This window comes from Elephantulus edwardii, unplaced genomic scaffold (assembly GCF_000299155.1).
Source record: "Elephantulus edwardii isolate Elephantulus edwardi_28Jun2011 unplaced genomic scaffold, EleEdw1.0 scaffold00066, whole genome shotgun sequence".
In the NCBI taxonomy this organism is placed as follows: domain Eukaryota; kingdom Metazoa; phylum Chordata; class Mammalia; order Macroscelidea; family Macroscelididae; genus Elephantulus; species Elephantulus edwardii.
This window is the reverse complement of record NW_006399816.1, coordinates 2169369-2187831: the sequence shown is the minus strand read 5'-3', so window position 1 is coordinate 2187831 and position 18463 is coordinate 2169369. Positions and strand designations below refer to the sequence as shown.

The following is an 18463-nucleotide window of genomic DNA, read 5'->3' as shown; positions in this document are numbered from 1 at the left end:
GACTCGCACTCATTCTGCCCCAACTCTGACTGAATGGGGCATTTTCTGGATCCCAGCTAACTTCTACCAAGAGGGTCAAGGGCTGTGCGGCCAGAAGACAGGCTGGTACCTTCTCCCTATCTAAGTACCTCTTTTCTCCATGTGAGCACCCCTCTCTTTGCATCTTTCCCATGATACTGTGGTTTCCCCTCTGCCTGACTCCCAGGACGGAAAATGGTCAGAGGTGAAGATGGTGAACCAGCCTTGGAGCAGTGGCACTCTTCTCCTTGCCAGGCACCCTTCGGGGGTGCACGTGGCTCATCTTGGAAAAGTCCTCCGTCCTTCTGGGTGCCAGGGCTCTGGGAGGCGCTGGCTGGCCTTGGATCTTGCCCTTCCCTCCCACTCTCACCCCAGGCCCTGAGCCAAGTCCATCACACATTCCAGCAGCTGAATGAGGACAGAGCCTCATCTGTCTGTCTGTCCTGGATCCAGGGTGGTGGGTGGCTGGGAAGTTGGCACAGGAACAAACCCTGGGTGGGGGCCACTGGGAAGCTGGCACAGAGACTAGCCCTAGGGGTGCTGTGGGGGTGGCCACTGTTCTGAATTTTCCAGTCAGTCTCCATCCTTCCTAGTGGAGAAGACACACCCTTTAAACTTTTTTCAACTCTCCTCTTTGTTTGCCTGAGCTTTGGTTTAATAGTGCAATGTAAATTCAAACTGAAAGGTCAGCAGTTCGAATCTACCAGCAGCTCTGCAGGAGAAATATGGAACAGTCTCTTAAGATTTGGAACCTCAGAAACAGGTGGAAGGTCACTGTAAGTCAGAACCAGCTGGACCACAGCAGGTTTGAGGTTTGTGTTCTCCACATCCCTGGTTCAAGTACAAATCATTTATCACTTGGCAATAGGGGAAATAGTAACAAAAATTACCATGTGCTAAATAGTTCACATTTTCTCATTTAAACCTCAGAGCAAACCTATATAAGAAGGCAGTCCCATTATTATCCCCATTTCCTGAAGCTTAAGACATGGTCTCCCTGATTCAGGCCATAGTCTTTATAATTACTTGCTATGCATCAGAAAGCTGGACAGTGACTAGGGATGACAGAGGAGAATTGATGTCTTTGAGCTGTGGTGCTGGAGAAGAGTATTGAATATACATACCATGGACTGCTAAGCAAACAAACAGGTTCATCCTAACGAGGGTGAAACCAGGCTGCTCCCTGGAGGCAAGGATTCTGAAGCTTCATCTGACATACTTTGGACAGGTTGCTAGGAGGGACCAGTCCTTGAAGAGGGACGTCATGCTTGGGAGGTTGCAGGGACAGCACAGGAAAGGAAGACCCTTGAAGCGATGGATTGATTCAGTGACTGGGGTAATAGGGGTGGGTTTGTCAAAGACATTAAGTTTGGCACAGGATAGAGCAGGGTTTAGGATTGTTGTACATAGGGTCACTATGAGTCTCAGGTGGCTCGACAGCACATAACAACAAGAACAAGATGTGGTATAGCTCTGGAGACATAGTCCCCAGGGAATTGCTCTGTTAACTCAAAAGGTGGCACCTCTCTGGCAGTTCAAAACCACCAGAAGCTCTGGGGAAGAAAAATGGGCAATGTCCTCTCATGTAATTTACAGCTTCTAAAAACTCACTGGAGGGTTGGCTGTGAGTCAATTTCAACTCGGCAGTAATGAGTAAGAGTAAGAACATCACATGAGCATGGGGGCTGGGGTCATCTGCCTGCCCAGCACAGGTAGACATCTGGGCCAGCGTCCAGGATTTTAACTATCAAACTAAACTACACTCTTCTCTGTTTTCAACCCTGCACTCTACTCCGGAAATCCTTGTTCTGGAGACCAGAATCTTGGCTGTTACCTCCGTAACAGATCTAGTCCTATCCCTCCTTAAAACATCCAGTATCAGGGCAAGCCGTTCGGCCCTCGGGCGAGCCATTCAGCCCTTGGGGTGAACTATTTATCCGTTGGGGCAAGCCATGGTTTGGCCCTCAGTGTGAGCCAGTCCTCGGGTGAGTTCCTCAGCCCTTGGTTGTCAGATCCCTGGGTAGAAAAACCTGCCTAGAGTATACAGAGAATTTTATCTAGGCTACTTTCCTCCACCCTCTCCCCCAGTACACCCATAAGTAATGCCCCTAAAGCCCTTCTATTTGTAACTCACAAGTTTATTCTCTCTAGATTTGCTCCCTTTCCTACAGGTAACCTTAACACTGAGTTTTACTCTAGACCAGACCTTGAACCCAGTTCCAAAGACAAAAAGGAAATACAACTGACAGCTAAGGAAGCAAAGGAGGATGGAGCCTCAGGGTTCAGTCAGCCATCCCCACTGGACCCACCTGGGAAGACACTTTGCAGTCCAGAGGGGAGTAAATGTCAGGAAAATATCTTCTAACAGAACAAGAAGGCAAACAGCTTTAACCCAAGACCACCAGTAAGGCGATAAAGTGTGCTCCCTCCCCCCCTTCATATCAATGCCCCTGTTCAGCATGAAGAAGCCAGAGAGTCTGCACCCCATTCCCAAATGAGAAACCCACAAGTGAATAGGACAGTTTGTTTAATCACCATTGGACTATGCTTATCATTGCCCTGTATCATCTGGTTCCCACTGGATCTTTCTCATTTCCTTCACCTGCTCCACCCACCAACCAAATTGTGCATCCCTACAATTTCATCCCTACCCATTCTCACCCTTCTGCTCCCAACCCTCGCCTCCTTGTATCCACATACATGTTTTTCACAATAAAATTTTAGAAGAAAAAAACCCATATCACAGTAAGTATGTCTAGTATGTCTAGAAAAACATGGTACATAGAGCAGACAGTTTTCTCTCCATTTTTGCCCAAAATCTCACCATGATGACAGTAAAGGAATAAACAAGGCACACCTCCACAGGAACAATCCCACAACACTTAATTGTGCTCATGTGAAATCTATACATAGAATAAAAGGCATCTGTCCAAATAGAAAAAGGGAACACTGCATGATTTAAAATCAGGAAAGATGTACATCAGGGTTGGATCCTTTTCCCATACCTAGGCAGTCTGTATGCTGAACAAATCATTAGAGAAGCTAGACTTCTAATATGAAGAAGAATATGACATTTGCCTTTTGAAAATGAACACTTGAAGCTTACTGCAGAAGATCAATAGATAGAAGCTACATTTCAACATTAAGAAAACAAAAATCACTACTGAACCAACAGGCAGCATCACAAAAGATGGAGAAAAGACTGAAGTTGTCAATGATTTCCTTTTACTTTGATCCACAATCAAAACACATGGAGACAGCAGTCAAGAAATCCAGATGTGTTACAATGGGAAAATCTGCCTCCAGGACCTCTCCAAAGTGCTAAAGACAAAGGACATCAGTTTACAAATTAAAGTGCACCTGATCCAAGCCATGGTATTTTCTACTGTTTTCTGTGCCTGGGAAAGTTGGACAATGAATAAGGTTGACAGAAGAACTGATGCTTTTGAACTGAGGTGTTGGCAAAGAGTATTGAGTATCCTATGGACTCCCAGAAGAACAGATAAATCTGTCTTGACAGAACTGAAACAAGAGTGCTCCTTAGAGGCAAGGACAATGAAATTGCTTCACTTACACTATTCGTGTTTTAGGAGGAATCCATCATTTGAGAGAGACATCATGCTAAGAAAGGCAAAGAAACAGAGGATGAGTCTCAGCAAGACGAATTGACACAATGACTGGCACAACAGACTTGAGCATGACAGAGATCATGAGGCTACTGCAGGACAGGGTAAGGCTCAAGATCTGTTGTTTTTATGATTGTCATGAGTCTAGATGGGCTCAGTCGCACCTAACAACACATCCACCAGAACAAGGGGTAAGGTAGAGGTAGTGACGGCGAACGAAAGATGTTAAAAAAAAACACCAGAAGGCAGATGGTAATTTACTAGGTAGAACAGAGAAGGGTGAGTAGCAAGTGTCCCAGGGAGAAACCCACCAAAAGCAAAACACTGGAAACATTCAGGAGTTAGGGTGCTAGAGGGTCCCTGGGTCAGGATATCAGTAGAGCTGAGGACAAAAGTGTTGCTACAGGTCTGTATAAGAACTAGTCAGACCCTATATCTCCTCTTGGGCTCTGCGAGGCTAGATGACACCACATCTCTGCCTGAAAAGTGTGTCCCAGAAGGCTCTTACCTGTGGACAGCTGAGGCTCTGAGACAGAGGAGCTTACTGAGAAAAGAGTCAAGAAATTAAATGATGTATTGCATTGGGCAAATATGTTGTCAAGAGCCTCCTTAAAGTACTAATAAGCAAAGATATCAGTCGCAAGACTAAGGTGCACCCAACTCAAGTCATAGTATTTATACTTGTTTCAGGTGTATGTGTAAATTAGACATTGCTTAAGGAAGAATGAAAAAAAAATTGATGCCTTTGAATTGTGTTGACAAGTTTTAAATGGAGTGCCAAAAGAATGAACATATCTGTCTTGAAGTAGTACAATCAGGCTACTTCTGGGGCAAGGATGCTGAAACTTAAGTCTAGAATACTTTGGTCATATTGTCAGGAGAAGCCAGTGCTTGGGAAAAACAAAACCATGCTTGGAAAGGCAGAAGGGTCAGCAATGAAGAAGACCCTCAACAAGGTAAAGTGACACAGCAACTGCAATAATGGACTGAAGCATGGTAGAGTGTGAGGATGGTGCAGGATCACACGAGATCGCCCGCCATGTTCACAGGGTCACTATGATGCAGAAGTGACTCAACGGCACCTAACAATAGCTGAGAAAAGGGGGACAAAATAAAAGTCTGCAAGACGCTGCCCCATTCAGATGCCAGGCTTATACCCTTCCAAGGAAAGAGGAGATTCCTCTGCAGGGAAAGAAAATCACCAGGAAAAAAGGATCTTAGATCCTTATAAAGCCCTTCCATAGAAACAGCTCCTCCTGACCCAATTCCTCAGCCCAAGGATACAGACCTATACAGACCTCCAGCTGAAGTCTCAGTGACTCCTCCCCATGAATGAAATGCAAACAAGACATTTTAAGAGTATCTTTAACATGAAAGGAAGAGATTAGGCTTAAAAAAGAAGAAAAGACTCTCAGAGGAAAAGAAAGATATCTCAGAGAACAGAAAAGACTAAAAGCTCACAGAGATAAGATGCTGCAGCTGTGAAACAAAAACACAATAATAAAAAAATACTTGGAAAATAAGAAAGTTGGAGAATTTTAAAAGTATGGCAGGATACTTTTAAAAAAATGTAATAAAAGGGTTGTGTGGTAAAGATAAGGATGTCTCTCAGAAAGTAAGAGATGAAAACAAATTTTAAAATTTTTTTTTAAAAAAAGAAAACAAGAGGACAGCTGAATACTAAAGATTTCAGAAAGAGAAAGCAGAAGTTAGAAGTATTAAACGAGTTACACAAAGACATTTCTGAAACCTGAAGGACGTGGTTTCTAAATTAATATGGTCCACTAAGTGCCCAAGATAATAAATAAAAATAGATCAAGGCACATAACTGTAAAATATTAGAGCGGAGAGAGAGACTTCCAAAAGTGTCCAGATTTTTTTCAAAAGGTCATAAAGTCTTAGAAATCAGAATGCAATGTTGGAAACCAGAAGACAATGGGAAAATGCCTTCAAAACTCAGTGAAGGTCAGTGAATTTTAACTCTAGAAATATCAAATCCAACCACCAGGTTTGCAGAAGAATAAAGACACTTCAAGTTCCCTAAATAAATCATTTACCTCCATGTATTCTTTCTCAGAAAGTTACTTTAGTTAACTTTAGCATCAATACAAAAGAATATGCGACCCTCCCTCTGAAAAAAAAAAAGGTAGCATGGGATCCAGAAATACAAAGGCCCTGCATAATCATTTCAGGGCAAGTATAGAAACTACCTAGTTTAGATACGTAGTTAAGACTGGGGCAGGACAGAGGGAAGTTTGGGGGGAAAGTCAAGAGGTGAGGAGATGAGAACTGTTAGGTTATCTGGAAGAAATTATCTTCTGGAAAACTGGGTTATGAGACACTTTACAGCACACTGAAGGGTATGGGAGACTTAGAGAGAGAGAGAGGTGAAGAAAAACATCCTTAAAAGCAAGTGTCACCTTGCTACAACCTTGGTTCAACCAATAATAAAGAAGATGTTTAAACAAAAAAAAAAAAAAAGAAAGATGTCCATGATCTTAATAATGAAAACACAGACTATGGACCTAATAAAAACTATGTTAACACTATCTTGGAATGTGATGGGGAGGACAAATACATGTGTAGAAAGTAACGCAAGAAAGGGTTAAATTATTGCATAAATTAAATAATAATATCTAAACTGAACAATCAAGAAACAGTGGTCAGGCATGCAATTTGAGAATATAAAGGTACTTAATATAATAAAAAATTTATGTCTTTGAGTTGTGGCGATGGAGAAGTGTACTGAACAAACTATGGACCACTAAGAGAACAAAGAGATCTATCTGGGAGAGGGTGAAACCAAGCTGCTTCTCAGAGGCAAGGATTCTGAAGCTCCATCTCACATACTTTGGACACATGGCTAGGAGGGAACAATCCTTGAAGAATGACATCATGCTTGGAAGGGTGGAGGGACAGCACAGGAGAGGAAGACCCTGGATCAGAAGATGTATTGACACAGTAATTGGAGTAATGGTAGTAGGTGTGTCAGAGACCTACTCAGCATGGTTCAGAGCTATCATGTATACACAGAGCTCGCTAGAAGTCACAAGAGACTTAATGCAAAAAAAGTGAAAAGAGAAAGTTGGAAGTCATTAGTAAGAGAAAAAAATAGAATGGGGAGGGTTGGGAAGGTTATTTAATGCTCTGTTGTCACCTTGCAATTCTTGATAATATCTTTGAGAATGCAGAAAAAAGGAAAAAGCTCGTAGTAACTTTGGCAGCATTTTTTCCTCTACTTTGCACTGTTGTTAGGTGTGACTGAGTTGGTTTCAACTCACAGTCACTCCATGTGGCAGCAGAGCTTTTTCTAGGCTATAACTTTTTCTTTTCTTTTTTTAAATAATTTTAATGAACATTTACAGAGAATTTGGATTTCCATTCATTCTATGCTGCACTTCTCTCCCCGCCCAGCCCTGCCCCCCCCCAGTTCGCTCCTCTCTTTCAAAAGTAAAAGAAACACTCCTTCCCTGGTACAAAATCCCCCCCACACCCCTCCCGCCACCCCAAGTACATTCCACTATGCAACTTTAATTGTGGACTCTTGTGATAACCACATACATCGCTTTTAAATTATTCACTCCTTCATCTGTTTCAGTGCAGTATACACAATCCATCCAGTTTTTCTCAGTCTTACCCCAACCCTGATAGCAGTCCCATTTTACAACAGTGGCACCATGCAATATTTGTCCTTTTGCGACTGAGATATTTCACTCAGCATAATGTCCTCCAGGCTCACCCATTTTGAATAATATTGCATGAGTTCCTTGTTTTTCAATGCAGCATAGTATTCCATTGTGTGAATCTACCACAGCTTCTCTATCCATTCGTTTGTTGATGGGCACCTGGGTTGTTTCCAACTCCTTGCTATTGTGAACAGAGCTGTGATAAACATGGGTGTGCATATATCTACTTGGATGTGAGTTATGGTCTCTTTGGGACATATTCCCAGTAGTGGAATTGCTGGGTCAAATGGTATCTCTATTTGCAACTTTTTGAGAAAGTGCCATACTGCCTTCCACCGTGGTTGCACCATAGGCTATAACTTTCACAGAAGCGGATCACCAGTCCTTTCTTGCGCAAAGCTGCCAGATGGGTTATAACCACCAACCTTCTGGCCAGCAATTCAGCACTTAACCAAAGTTGTGTCACCAGGTTCCTTTGCATTTCTCTGTTGTTATTTTTCTTAAGTGCTGTCAAGTCGCCTGCAACTCACAGTGACTCCATGTACAAGATCCCTAAACCTTGCTCTATTCTGTGCCAACTTCACTGTCTCTGACATGCCTACTCTCATTATCACAGTCAATGAATAGATCCATCTCATCGAGGGTCTTCCTCTCTTACACTCTTCCTCCACCCTTCCAAACATGATGTCCCTCTCCAAGGACTAATCCCTCCTTGCAACATGCCCAAAGAATCCAACTTGCCTCCAAGGAGCAGCCCAGTTTCACCCTCTCCAGAACAAACCTGTTTGTCCTCTTAGCAGTCCATGGTATATTCAATACTCTTCTCCAGAATCACAGCTCAAAGGCATCAATTCTCTATCATCCCTAGTCACTGTCCAGCTCTCTGATGCATAGCACACAATTGCAAAGACTATGGCCTGGATCAGGTGCACCTTAGTCTCCAGCTTGAAGTCGTTGCTGTTCAGTACTTTGGAGAGGTCCCTGACCGCTAACTTGCCCAATGCAATTTGTCTCTTGATTTCCTGACTGCTGTTACCAAGAACATTGATTGTGGAACCAAGCAAACTAAAACTGTTAACAATCTTTTCACCATCCATAATGATGCTGCCAATTGGCCCAGTGGAGGGAATCTTTATTTTCTTAATGTTGTGCTTCAATCCATATTGAAGGCTGCGGTCCTTGACCTTCTGCGTTTCTCTACACCTCCCAAATTAATGTACCCAGCCCAGCAGCCCCTCCACCTTCATGTCCTATCCCCAGCCTTAGTTCACATCACCTCACTGAAGACTGTCTATCTGTCACTACCTCCCGCATTCATTCATGCCCCTTCTTCCAGGAATACCATTCATCTCCCTTCTGTTTATCTGGGAACCCTTGATCATGTTCCAAGATTCAGCCTGCATGTCCCTCCTGGGAGGATGTTGGGACCCCAGCACCTCCATTTTTATCAGGTGCCCCTTGACCATGACACTGCAGTGCCATCATCCGCATCTCCCACACTAGATCCCGATGTTGGACTGGGGAGGGACTTACTCAAGGAACCTGGTGATGTACTCGCGGCTGCAGCGGGACCAGGTGAGGGGAATGGCGTCGTACAGGAGCTGTGGAGACATGATGAAAGGCCGTTTCCCAACGGGCTCACAGTCATTGCCGTTTCCGTCATGCTGAATGCCAAAACTGCGTGAAACACAGGCCCCGGGGGCGGGTGAGCTGGGAGCAGGCTGCCAGATGGCCCTTCACCCCAGAGGTACACAAGGACCTAGCTCCCAGGACTGACCCTGCCACCAAATGACTGTGTAAGCCTGGGAAAGTCACAGGCCCTCTCTGAGATCAGGTGTCTTAATCTTAAATAGGGATATAAGAGTGGGAGTCCCATGGCAGCTTCCTCCCAAGCCAGAATGGACCTGGACTGGTCAGTAAGGGTGCATCAATTGTGGCTGCATATTATAGCCTGGTTGGGCCTCACGGGCTGACAGAAGACCCATGGACAGGTGCCAGACTAAGCACTTTAACAAACATTATTCTTCTCAGTGCTCAGGCTTCCCAGTGAGGCATTATCATCTCCAGAGAGTTCAAGGAACTAACTAAAGTAACCAAAAACTGCAGGATTGGGGCACAGGACTCTGTGGGTAGTCTCAAGGCCTCTTGTATGTAGCTGTAACCCAAGGAACCCAGTGGCTCAGTGGATGATCCCAACATCTCTGACTCTTATCAGACAGTCAAGATACTGTGATCTTCACCAGACAAACAGATCTTCACCATCTACCTGGGCATGAGTGCCTTATGTGGAGGGTGGCAGGAAGGCAGAGATTTAGACATCACTAACTACAACCCCCTCAAATCTACAGGGAGTGCTCCGAGGCCCAGAGAGGGCAGTACACTTGCCCATAGGAACACAGCAAATAGGAGTAGATAGTGGGGATCTAGATTAAAATGCATGCACCAAAGAGTCACCAAGGACTATGTAACTATAGGCCATATGAACCTCCCTGCAAGTCTTGCATGAGACCAGCCCCAGAGATGTCCAGGTGGTGCCTCACTCATGTTCAGAGAAGCAGGCTGGTCATGCCAGGCCAAGCTGGGGCAATCTCCTTTCCCCAGGATCCTTCCCCTTGCACCTCTAGGTTGGGAAGGTGAAGCTGGGTCCTTATAATGGCAGTGGGGACGGGGCAGTACCTGTGCCCAAGCTCATGGGCCACGGTGAAGGCCAAGGGCAGGCCTGTGTCCTCGTTGATGTTGCAGCTCCGGTGTGGCTGGCACATGCCTGACACGTGGGACAGGCCGAGGGTCTCGCAGGGCTCATTCATGGCCATACACAGGTCCTTCCTGCACATACAGGGTACAGAGGACTCTCAGGGCTGACCTGGCCCCCAGGAGTGACGCAAAGCAGCCACCTGGGGAGTAGGGCCCCCCATTCACTTCACTCACACACATCCCCTGATGCCTGCTTGGGCCTGCGGAGCAGACCCTTGCACAGTTTTGATCACTATTCCAGTAAGATAGAGAGAAGACAGTTTCATCTTAAGGTAGAGCTTAAAAATATGAATTCTCTAAGAAGGAACCATGGTGGTAAGATGCTTAAGCACTCAGCAGCTAACCAGAGAGTTAGCAGTTCAAACTTCACCCCAAAGGGGGAAGTGGAGAGAGGAAAATGTTAATGAATGAATAAAAAGAAACCAATCTCTTTGTAAACTTTCACTAAAATCACAATTTTAAAAACCCCAAACACTTCAGCCTAGAAACCCTCGTGGGACAGTTCTACTCTGTCACGTAGCTTCTACGAGACAAAATCAGTCAACTCCATGGCCCTAACAACAATAACTCTAGTAGGTCCAAGTGCTGAAGAGATCCAGCCTTGGGTCAAAGAGGTCAAAATCTTCTAAAAATAGGGCCCCAAGAACTCGGCTGCACCTCTCTAAATCGGGGTAAGGTACAGAGAAATGAGCGCCCCTGGTGGCTGGTGGTACCTGGTGAGCAGGATGGCAGCGTCGTGGTGCAGGGGGTGGGTGTCTCCCTTCATGTTGATGTTCTTCTGCCACTTGCAGAAGCTCCTCAGGGTGTTGTCTGCGTGGTGTGTGATTTTTAGGTCCTCCTGGGAGTCAGAGAGAAAAATCTCAGGACGCTGTAAATGGTTAGCATGCTTGACTGCTAGACAAAATATTATGGGTTCAGGTCTATCCATCCAGAGGCACTTTGGAAGAAAGACCTAATGATCTACTTCCTTACTCCTCCCCTGAGCTCTACGAGGGCTCCAATTCCCTTCATCCACAGGAGGGAGAGAGAGGTCCAGAGAGGCCCTGGGAAGACAAGCAGCCTAACGCCACTGCACCAACAGCACCTCTGAATGGGACCTGAGAGAGGGTCAGTCAGGGACTGCAGGTGGGCAATGGCACTACCCAGGTCAAGAAGCCCTTGTTGTGTCCTTCCATGTGGGGCAGCTTAGCAGTGGGGCAGGAGGGCTCTGCCAGCTGCTTCAAACCCCAGGAGGCACTTAGGGGACCACAAGATGCCTTACCTGCTCCTCTTCCAGCAGAACCAGGCGCACGACAGTGATGTGGATGGGGTTCCCAATGCTGGGGTCATGGAACAGGCCGGCCACCTGCGCAAGGGATGGAGGTGGTCAGGCTGCTATCCGGGTATCCAGTGACCCTCCCCAACCACCTGGACAGGTGCACACCCACGTGCACGCACAGGAGCGCTCACTCAGGGACACAGGGCTGCACATGCAGGAATGTTTATGTACATGCAATCACATGTGAGCGTGCCCCCAATTTCACACATACGATTCCCCAACCTGGAAGACAGAAGGCCTCCCAGGTCCCTCCCAGGCCTCTCGCCTGTCCTGAGCACCAGTTTGGACCTGTTACCAGGTAAAATCCACATCCAACCAGGCCCAGACAATGACAGTGCAGCCCCCCTCCACTCAAGCAAATGTGCTGCTTGGCACATCTCCGGGTCCTAGTACTGCCTACTCGGTCCTCATCTGGGACAACTCTGCAGCGTCTCTTCCTGCCCTGGGGTCTGAGCCTCCTGTTGAGACACAAGACATGGACAGAGCCTGATGTAGATCTAGGACCTGGGACTTTACTATTTTATCTTCTGGGGGTCTGGCCATGCAGCCAAAGGGACAAGTGTCAATGCTCCATGCTATCTAAATGGTGAGTTCTCTAGAGTGCCAGGTCCCTCCCACACATGGAAGGTGGCTCACTCATTCATTGCCATCGAGTCAGAACCAACTCACAGCTGGCCCTTCACGGGGTTTCTGAGGAGCCTGCCCGTCTTCTCTGAAGGAGGTGCTGATGGATTTGAACTAGCAGAGAGGCTCAGACGCTGAATCAGCAGCACAATTCCCTAAAGACTATGCCACCAGGGCTCCAGAGAAGGTGAGCCAGGTGCAGGGAAATTTAAATGCTTTCAGCTCTTTCAAAGCCATCAGTTTGGGGCAAGGAAGAGGCCAGATCACAAGGGGAGCCAGGTGTCAGTGTTTAGAGTGTAGAGACACCAGTGGGACAGGCTCCAGCAGCTTCACTTAAAAAACACACACAAAAAAAGGCCCAGCATTCAAACAGGAATGAGCAAAACAAACACTGCTAACAGAGGATACATGCATTTCTAGATAGACCCAATCAGAAATGGTACTGACTCCCACACATCCAGTCTTCCATCCTCAATTTTGCCTGAATCTCTCTCTTCTCATCATCACCATTACCATTGCTCAGTTCAAGATGCCATCATCTTATTGTCCCGACCAGCCAGCAATCTCTAATTATGGGAAGCCAAACTTTATACCAAATATTATATGAAAATCCTTGTTCAGGAATTGAAGGAATTACAGATACATAAGTTAGGATTTCTCTTGTGGCAGATCCTAGAAAATGAGCTGTTTGTTCCCTGCAAGACAGGAGACAGCAAGGGGCCCCCTACAGAGGGAGTGTTACTTCCTGAGCTAGAGTTCACCCTGAGGCATCAAGGTTAATAGTTTAGGGTAAACCAAATTCTTGCATTTGTGAACCCCTCTTTCCTGAGTCAAGCTGAAGGTTTTCAATAGAAAGAGCTTGGCTTCATTTGCATTGAATTCTCTTTGTGATTTACTTCCTGATGATTTTCAATAAAGACACAGAGAAGCTTGGCTTGGGGTCTTCAGTCAGAACTGCTGGCCCCCTGTTTTATGCTCTCTGCTCTATCACATTCCTGGCTGTTTGTCTCTTTATTAATAATTATAAAATTATTCCATTCTTTGGGACCCTCAGTCTGCAACATCTAAGAGGTCTCCCTAGAAATTCTCTGGCCACTCTAGGCCACCTGCAGCCAAGAAGTTCTAGCCATCTGTCTTTGACCTACAAATTCCATCTCATCATGATTTTGCTTAAAGCATGTGAGTGATTCTTTATTGTCACAAGATAAGGATATATGTCCCTGGTCTGGATGACAGGTCTGGCTCCTGCCCACCTCTCTAGTCTTCTTCAAAAATCCCTTGAGCCTTCCTACCACATGACCTTTGCAAATGCAATTCCTTCAGCCTCGAAAAATCTTCACTCTCATCAGTTTTAAGATAAGTACAAGTTACCTTCTCCTCTCTCCGGTTCTCGGCCCTCCATCATGTTCTCTGGGAGCTTTTCTTATGTCCAGCACTCCCAAGGCATCACGGCCTCCCCAGCACCCACTCTGTGCTTTTACATCCAATGGGATGATAGTCTGATTAGTGTCCATCTCCCTATTTCACTGTGAGCTTCCCCGAGGACTGGGCCGTGTGTACTTGGACTCCCTCTTCCAGCTCCAGTGCTCAGCCAATGTCTGGCCCATGTATGGCACAAAAGAGCACTGAACAAACAAAAGAATCTTGGACAAAACCTCCCCAAGGGCTGGGTCGTCTGGACTCCCTTCTACAGCTCCAGTGCTCAGTCACGTGTCTGGCCCACACATGGCTCTCAAAATTTTTTGCATAAATTAATGAATCCTGGGGACTAAGCTGGGTATTTCCAATGCATTATCTCATTTTAAAGAAAAGTAAAAAGTAACATAAGAGTCTGAGGAAAATCAGATCTGAAGACCAAGTTCTTATTAGATGACACTCCAGTGGGTTTTCAGAGGCTATAAACCATGCAGAGATTATCTGTCTTTCTCCCACAGGGAAGCTGGTAGATTTGAACTGCCTGCCTTTGGATTGGCAAGGCAACTCCTTACCCACTAGGCCACCAGAGCTCCCTCATTAGATGATTAGATGGGAGACACGGGAGAGAAAAAGTCATAATCGGTTGATTAATTTAACCAAGGAATGTTTGTTAATGACATGAGGTCAGCATGAGGTGTTTCAGCTGGGAAATAGAGCCCTGCTTGGATAGCATGAGTAAGGAGAAAGTAAGATCTGAGGGTCACGGCGACCACAAGCACCCAGGGAATGCCACGAGACAGCCAGAGCTGGCTGGGTCTTACGCTGTCCAGTTTCTGGCTCACAGGGAACACCGAGAGCAGTGTGTGTTTGTGTGTATGATATGAATCAATCAGACACTGGTGATGGCTGCAGACCACTCCTGCCCCTCTTTAAAGAAGAGCCCTCTAAGAAGTAAAATAGTACTCACCCTCAAAAAAAAAAAGAAGTAAAATAGGAAAGATGAGACCTCAGAGTCTGGGAACCTGGTCTTTTCCCCCTCTCCCCACTTTGGGGCCAAGCCCTGCTGTCCAGGAAAGAACCCACCCAAACCCTGGCTATTAGTGGTTCACCTCCCTTGGAAGAGAAGGCTGAACGGCTTGGCTTGAGTTGAATCTCTGCATCTCTGAAGGCCAATGGCTTTTCATTTCTAAGGATTAGGAGCCAGTGATGGTGGCTCAGTCAAGGAAGGACTGACCCAGAGCTGAGCTTACAGATGAAGATCTGCAGTGGGGAATGCCAGGACCAGCTAGTACATATACTAGCGATCAACAAAGGTCCTTCTTGTCTGTGAGCCTCAAGCTTCCCAGCTGTAAAATGGATGGCTAGGTACTGATGCTGCCAGAAGGCATTTTCTTCAGAGTTGTCAAAGGTAAGGGGTTGGCATGAGGGAAGCAGCAGAGTACGGCACAGACCTCAGGCTCCCCTTAGGCATCATCTGCCTTCAGAGCACATACCCTTACCCTTGTCCCCAGCCATGCAGCCCACGGTAGAACCAGGCTTCCTGTGGCCTCCAGGCTGGATGGTCTGCTAAGAACACCAAGCAGAGATCTTTTCTCCAGAAGGCCAAGGGAAGTAGCCTGGTGGTGGAGGCCTCCTCGGCATATTCAGAGTGAGAAGCAGAGAAATAAAAGGCAGGCTCTGCTGTCCCCTCTAAAAAAAATCACTGGTTCCTATCATCTGAGTGACCCAAGAGCCATTTAGGCGAGCTGAGCTCCCATCCAGCTCTGCCCTTGGCTCGCTTTGTGACCTGGGCAGGATCCTCAACCTGGCTGGGGCTCAGTTCTTTTTGCTGCCATTTGATGTCATCTTCAAGTCACACATGGGTGAGCTGAGGCTCAGACAGGAAAAGTGACTTGAGACAGGTGCTCTCAACTGGGCATTTCTGTGTTCCCAGTGTCCAGCAAGGATCCTGGCACAGAGGAGGAAGGGGTGTGTTCACAGCAGTGTGAATGGACCCAACAGTCTGTGAGCTCTCCCAGGCAGGCACAACCAGAGTCTCGGTCTCGCTCTCACCCAGCTCTGGTTCTGGCAGTGTGTGGAGGCTGCCCTTCAAATGCCAGCTGAGTCATGAAGCTCAATGGTGTCCTCCTAGTAGCCCTACTACCTACTACCCTGCAGTCAGGCCCCCAACCCCATCCTGGGTCCCTTCCTCCTGCTTGAGGTCTGAGACTGGCTCAGGATCCCCCCAGGCAGCCTTCCTGTCCTGGATTCACCATCCCTTGCCCACCAGCAGCCCCCTCACCATGTTCATGATGGTCAGCACATAGTTCTCAACATTCGGCTGCCCGTGGTACTCCACCATTTTGGCATCGGCTACCACCAGGGTCTCCACCCACTTCTCCTTGCTGACCGAGCGCTGGTGCAAACGCCTTGGTCTCTGCCGCTGCCACCGCTGTTCCCAGCGCTCTCGCCGTGACTCCAGCTCCTGGGAGGCTGTGGACCCAGACAGGAAAAGGGTGAGGCTCTGCCAGGCCTCGTCCAGAACCTATGTCTCAAGGGCCTTTCTTAGCTGCCTCTGTTTAGGACAGAGGAGCCAGCCCTGGGGTCAGACAGGCTGCTGTAAGCAGGCTCTCAGCCACTGCCATTGGGTCAATTGTAATGCACAGTGAACACTAGGGAACAGACGAGAACTGTCCCATAGGATTTCTAAGACCATGTTTCCAAGACTCTTTACAGAAACAGACTATCCATCTTTCTCCCACGGAACAGCCAGTGGATTCAGACTGCCGATCTTTTAGTTTACAGGTTAGCTCTTAACAACTGTACCACTAGCACTCCCAGACAGTTTACAGAGATGTGTGACCTCAGGGAGGAAGCAGAAAAGGGAGGAGATTCCTGACTAGTAGTTCTACTGGAGCTGGGCATGGCAGGGTTGGGGTACAATAGGCAGAGGCGACTGGGCTCAAAGAAGAGATGGAATGAGAGGTGAGGCTGGCCAGGTGGGCAGAGGTTACAGGCCAAGGCACATCAGAAAGGGCCAGGCTATGGTGAAGTGTAATGTGTCTGTCTGTCCGCTGGTCTAAGGGAGCTGAGCATGGAGATGTGTGGTGAGGTTCCTACAAGGGACCTACTGTCCCCACTGAGCCCATCTCCACCCAGGAGTTGGCAAGCAGAGGGGAATACCTTGTACCCCACAGGTGCCTGGAGTCCTGGAGACATTCCACTCCGCTTGTCTCTTGGGGGCTTGTCGCTTGTAGACCACATGGGGCTGTGCGTGGCCGGGTCGTGCTGGGACTTCATCCAGAGGCTCAATGAAGTATTCCTCGTTGGAGAGCTGGAACACTCCTTTCTGAGGAAGAAGCGACAGACACAGAGGCTGGCACTCAGGGCTCTCCTGTCCATCTCCCATCCCTGAAGCATCTCTGTTCAGTGGCATACACACACTGTCCCATCACTTTTTAATAACCCAACACACTTGTTTTCCTCTCTGGGCTTTGTCCATCCTGAACCCTCTGCCTAAAATGTCCTTCCCTGGCACCTTCACTCAGCCAGAGTTTAAAAGCTCAAGTCAGAGGCCACAGCCCCCAGGAGTCAAGAAATGGGTCTTCATGCAAACTTAAGGCAGTGGCATCTTCCACTTGGTTCCCAGCAGCCTCCCTCCTTCCCTAGCCTGCAGCCCAGGCCTCAGGCCATTTGCTTCTTCTTAGCGTGCTGACAGCCCCAGCCACTGTGCCCCCTTACAGTTGGCCCCACGCTTCGAGTTGCCCTTGGTTTCCCTGAGGTGATGAATCACCCTAAAGGCAGCTCCACCACACCCGAGCCAGGGAGATGCTCTCAGCCACTAGGACATCCTGTTCCCTGAACCCAGGGCCTGCCACGGAAAGAAAGGAAGCCTTCAACATTCCCACCAGCATCAGAAAGTCCAGGGGAGGGAGAAGCCTTGGGAGTGACCTCTGGAACCCTCACCTACTAAGTAAGGAAGCTCAAAAACTACTAGGTGGTTCCAACAGAGAAGGTACCAATTCCTCCCCTCCCTCGGGTCATGCTGAGGAAGGGGGCATGAAGTGTTACAAATAGCATCCATGTCAGGGCCTGGAAGACCTGTGTTTCAACATGGATTTCCACTGGAAATCTCAAGCAGGTTTCAGTCTCAACTTGTTTCCTTACCTGTAAAATGGGCATTGTGGCCCCTCTTAGCAGCTGCTGCAAAGGCTAGCCAGATTAACTCTATATAAAGAGAGTCCTTTACCGGGGTTCCTATGTATGGGCTCCAAGAATGAGAATCCTTTGTGGGATTAACTCAGCAGCTGTGGCAGGTAGATAAGAGCATGGGTTCTAACCCCTGACCAGTTCTCCCCAGTGTGTCTGCAAGGGAGAAATAATAAAACAGAAATACATATGCATGCAGGGGGGAAGCCAAGAGTGATGTGCAGGTGGTAAGGGGAATGAAACAATTAAACAGGGAAACGCGGCAATGAGTGAACTATTTTTACTTGGATGTTAGTAAAGTTTTCTCAGGAGGTGACATTTAATTTGACACCTGAATTATAGAGGCAACAGGTAAAGACCAGAGGAAAGGGAAGCACAAGAAGAGAAAATAACCTAGGCACAGCTCCTAAGGAAGGGAGCTCTAGTGGCCTAGTAGTAAGGAGCTGCTTTACCAACCCAAAGGTATACGGTTCAAGTCTAACAACTGCTCTGCAGGAAAAAGAAGGGCAATTTCCTCCCATGCGATTTGCTGCCTCTGAAAACCCACTGGACAGTTAGCTATGGGTCAGTTCTGACTTAACAGGACATAATAAGAACATGTGTTAGGCACTTTTTAATCAACACTTACTAGTCACAACTACCTTATACAATTGTTAGGTTTTGTTGTTAAGTGCTATCGAGTTGAGTATGACTCCTAGTGACCCCACGAACAATAGATCTGAACTCTGTCCTACTCTGCACCATCCTCATCATCACTGATACATTTGAGTGTATTGCCACAGGCACCGCATCAATCTATCTCAGTGAGGGTCTTCCGCTCCTTCGCTGACCCT

At 47.2% G+C, this 18463-nt stretch overlaps 1 protein-coding gene across 1 annotated transcript in view; it reads right to left on the bottom strand.

Moving 5' to 3' along the window:
- The window catches only part of ADAMTS7 (ADAM metallopeptidase with thrombospondin type 1 motif, 7), a 55374-nt gene that overhangs the window by 25204 nt on the left and 11707 nt on the right, over window positions 1-18463 (bottom strand). Inside the window, exons 3-8 of the mRNA XM_006888365.1 lie at window positions 16605-16770; window positions 15724-15914; window positions 11346-11429; window positions 10798-10922; window positions 10007-10156; window positions 8864-9007 (exon numbers count right to left, since the gene is read on the bottom strand). Of these exons, the coding sequence (XP_006888427.1) occupies window positions 8864-9007; window positions 10007-10156; window positions 10798-10922; window positions 11346-11429; window positions 15724-15914; window positions 16605-16770 (860 nt within the window). The remainder of the gene's footprint in view (window positions 1-8863; window positions 9008-10006; window positions 10157-10797; window positions 10923-11345; window positions 11430-15723; window positions 15915-16604; window positions 16771-18463) is intronic.